The following is a 3,057-nucleotide window of genomic DNA, read 5'->3' as shown; positions in this document are numbered from 1 at the left end:
GTGTTGGACTTGGAGTTGGGAGATCTGGGTTCTCATCCCCACTCAGCCATGAAAATCCACTGGGTGACTTTGGGCCAGTCACAGACTCTCCGCCCAACCTGCCTCATAGGGTTGTTGTGAGGATAAAATGGAGAGAAGGAGGATTATGAATGCCACCTTGGGTTCCTTGGAGGAAAAAAGGCATGATATCAATGCAATAATAAAATAAATAAATAAATAAATAAATAAATAAATAAATAAATAATTTGTATGCATGAGGCACCTGATGAAATTCCCTTTTCGTCACAACAGTTAAAGCTGCAGGAGCCTGGCCTTGTGTGACCAGATACAAGAGGGCAGGGCTTCTGCAGCTTTAACTGCTGTGATGAGGAGGAAATTTCACCAGGTTCTCCATATATACAAATGACACCTACTGAAATTCCCTTTTCTACGCAACTGTTAAAGATACAGGAGCCCTGTCCTCCTTTTCATATACTCACCCTATCATAGTAGCCTCCAACTAGTGCCTGGTGGATGTCTGTCTGTGTGATTTAAATTTCCCATAATTTAACATCAAGGACTTTGTGGAAAAATGAAGTGGCAGCTACAGCCATCAGCCCAGTGCTTCTTAGAATCAGTCTTCAATCAGCCTTTTTTTTAAGGGGGGAGGCAGGGCAGGTGTCATTCATTGGCCCTGCCAATCATTCCTGTTTTTCCCCCCTCACATACTAACAATGTAGTCCCCAAACAGCTGTAGGCAGGAGGTTTTGGCAGCAATCCAGATGCCGCATGTGCATCTGAATTTTTCTAAAATGCTCTCTCTGAGGCTCAGGGCCAAGCTGCCAATGCCTTGGGAGATCTGTGACCACATCTTCAAATGTTCCTTCTTTTACTGAAATACAGCTATAGTTTTTGTGTGTGTGTATGTACCAATTTTCTCAGGCAATGGCAAGGGGGAGGGGGTGTCTAAGAGGTATTTTCCCTACTACACCCCTGTGGGGTAAACTACAGGTTTGGGAAAGAGTGTGCTATTGCACATATGTCCTACTGGGCTTTACATGGGGAACTCATTGGGCACTGTATGAATAGAAATGGCCTACTCCGCATTTGGCTTGCCTGACCACAGGAGGGCTGTTGCAGGTGAGGGCAGTGGGAAATGAGGAGACGATCCTCAAGCCCCAGCATTGGTGAGGCTACGTGATGACAGAGAGGCTCCCAGCACAGCAATTTGTTTTTGCTCCTGCTGCCAGTAGCAACAGTGCTCTCTTGGTGGCAGTGGTTCTTCAGCATGGTGGAGGGCAGCCAGAGGACCATTCCCACTGTGTTTGGATCCCTACTCAATGGCCCCCTCAATTTTGTGCTTATTGCTTGAGACATTTGGGTGTGCCTGGGCACACCCGGCCCGCTCCCTGCGCATGCCTATACCTGGGAGAAGCACCTTTCCCTGTGCTGCTAACTTTAAAATGATTAGCCCTAATCCATAGAGCTGTATTTGAGTAAAAGAAAAGACTGTTGGTTGATCTGATATTTATTTATTTATTTCATTACATTTATATACTACCCCACAGCCGAAGCTCTCTGGGCGGTTTACAACAATTAAAAATAGTAAACATTAAAAGTATACAAAAAATTTAAAAAACATAAAAACAGTATAAAAACAATAACAGTATTCATTTAAAACAACAATTCTGGGGGCCATTAAAACAAACTTAATGTTATTAAATGCTGTTCAAGTGCTTTTAAAATGCCTGGGAGAAGAGAAAGGTCTTGACCTGGCACCGAAAAGATAACAACGTTGGCGCCAGGCGAGCCTTATCGGGAAGATCATTCCACAGTCGGGGGGCAACCACTGAGAAGGCCCTCTCCCTTGTTGCCATCCTCCGAGCTTCCCTCGGAGTAGGCACTCGGAGGAGGACCTTAGATGTTGAGCGCAGTGTACGGGTAGGTTCATGTCGGGAGAGGCGTTCCATCAGGTATTGTGGTCCCGCCCCCTCGCTTCCGACCACTCAGTCAGGCCGTCCGGAGAGCTGATCCGTCGCAATGTCAGGTGCAACTTCTGGGTCGTCCAGCTCCGGGGCGAGCTCGGTGGGCTCCGTGGTGCGGCGCTTCCTGGCCGAGTACAGCAGCGGGACTCCGAGCCGCCTGAAGGTGCTGGACGCCTACCTGCTCTACGTCATGCTGACGGGAGCGCTGCAGTTCAGCTACTGCCTCGGCGTCGGCACCTTTCCCTTCAACTCGTTCCTCTCGGGCTTCATCTCCGCCGTAGGCAGCTTCATCCTGGGCGTTTGCTTGAAGATCCAAATCAACCCACAGAACAAAGGGGAATTTCAGGGGATCTCACCGGAACGGGCCTTCGCTGACTTCCTCTTTGCCAGCACCATCCTGCATCTTGTTGTCATCAACTTTGTGGGCTGAGAAGGAGATTTTGCTTGCAGGTCCCGGACTTGGGTTGTTTGCTGAAGGCTCCCACCCCACTGAATTGGCACCACACCACACATTATGGACTCTTGATTTGTTCCCTCGGTGGGAAGAGTGAAGGGGATTTAAAAGTTTTCTAGAAATGGCCATTGCTTTCCCATTTCCTGACTCTCAATAAACCTCTTTTGTTACCAAAAAAAAAAAAAAAGGTATTGTGGTCCCAAGCCATGTAGGGCTTTATAGATTAAAACCAGCACCTTGAATTGGGCTCGGAAACATATAGGCAGCCAATGCAAGTAGGCCAGAATCGGTGTTATATGCTCAAACCTCCCTGTTCCAGCTATCAATCTGGCCGCCGCATTTTGCACAAGCTGCAGCTTCCAGACCGTCTTCAAAGGCTGCCCCATGTAGAGGGCATTGCAGTAATCTAATTTGGAAGTTACCGAAGTATGGACAACTGAAGCTAGGTTATCCCTGTCCAGATAGAGGCGTAGCTGGGCCACCAACCGGAGTTGGTAGAAAGCACTCTGTGCCACCGAGGCCACATGAGCCTCAAGTGACAAAGATGGTTCTAGGAGAACCCCCAAGCTATGAACCTGCTCCTTCAGGGGGAGTGCAACCCCATCCAGAACCAGTTGAACGCCCCCCATCCGATCAGAG

At 48.3% G+C, this 3,057-nt stretch overlaps 1 protein-coding gene across 1 annotated transcript; it reads left to right on the top strand.

The window, feature by feature from the left end:
- The first annotated feature begins 2,016 nt into the window (after nucleotides 1-2,016).
- Nucleotides 2,017-2,572, top strand: LOC134404670 (dolichyl-diphosphooligosaccharide--protein glycosyltransferase subunit DAD1-like). Its single transcript, XM_063135469.1, has one exon. It carries the CDS (start codon nucleotides 2,020-2,022, stop codon nucleotides 2,392-2,394), a length of 375 nt encoding a protein of 124 aa, XP_062991539.1. The 5' UTR covers nucleotides 2,017-2,019; the 3' UTR covers nucleotides 2,395-2,572.
- Nucleotides 2,573-3,057: the final 485 nt, after the last annotated feature.

This window comes from Elgaria multicarinata, chromosome 10, assembly GCF_023053635.1.
Source record: "Elgaria multicarinata webbii isolate HBS135686 ecotype San Diego chromosome 10, rElgMul1.1.pri, whole genome shotgun sequence".
Classification (NCBI taxonomy): Eukaryota; Metazoa; Chordata; class Lepidosauria; order Squamata; family Anguidae; genus Elgaria; species Elgaria multicarinata.
Note: the sequence above shows the minus strand (reverse complement) of the source record. Positions and strands in the feature narration are given on the sequence as shown.

What these genes read in the sequence shown, in the direction of transcription:
- LOC134404670 (XM_063135469.1), top strand. Translation starts at nt 2,020, where the DNA reads ATGTCAGGTGCAACTTCTGGGTCGTCCAGCTCCGGGGCGAGCTCGGTG.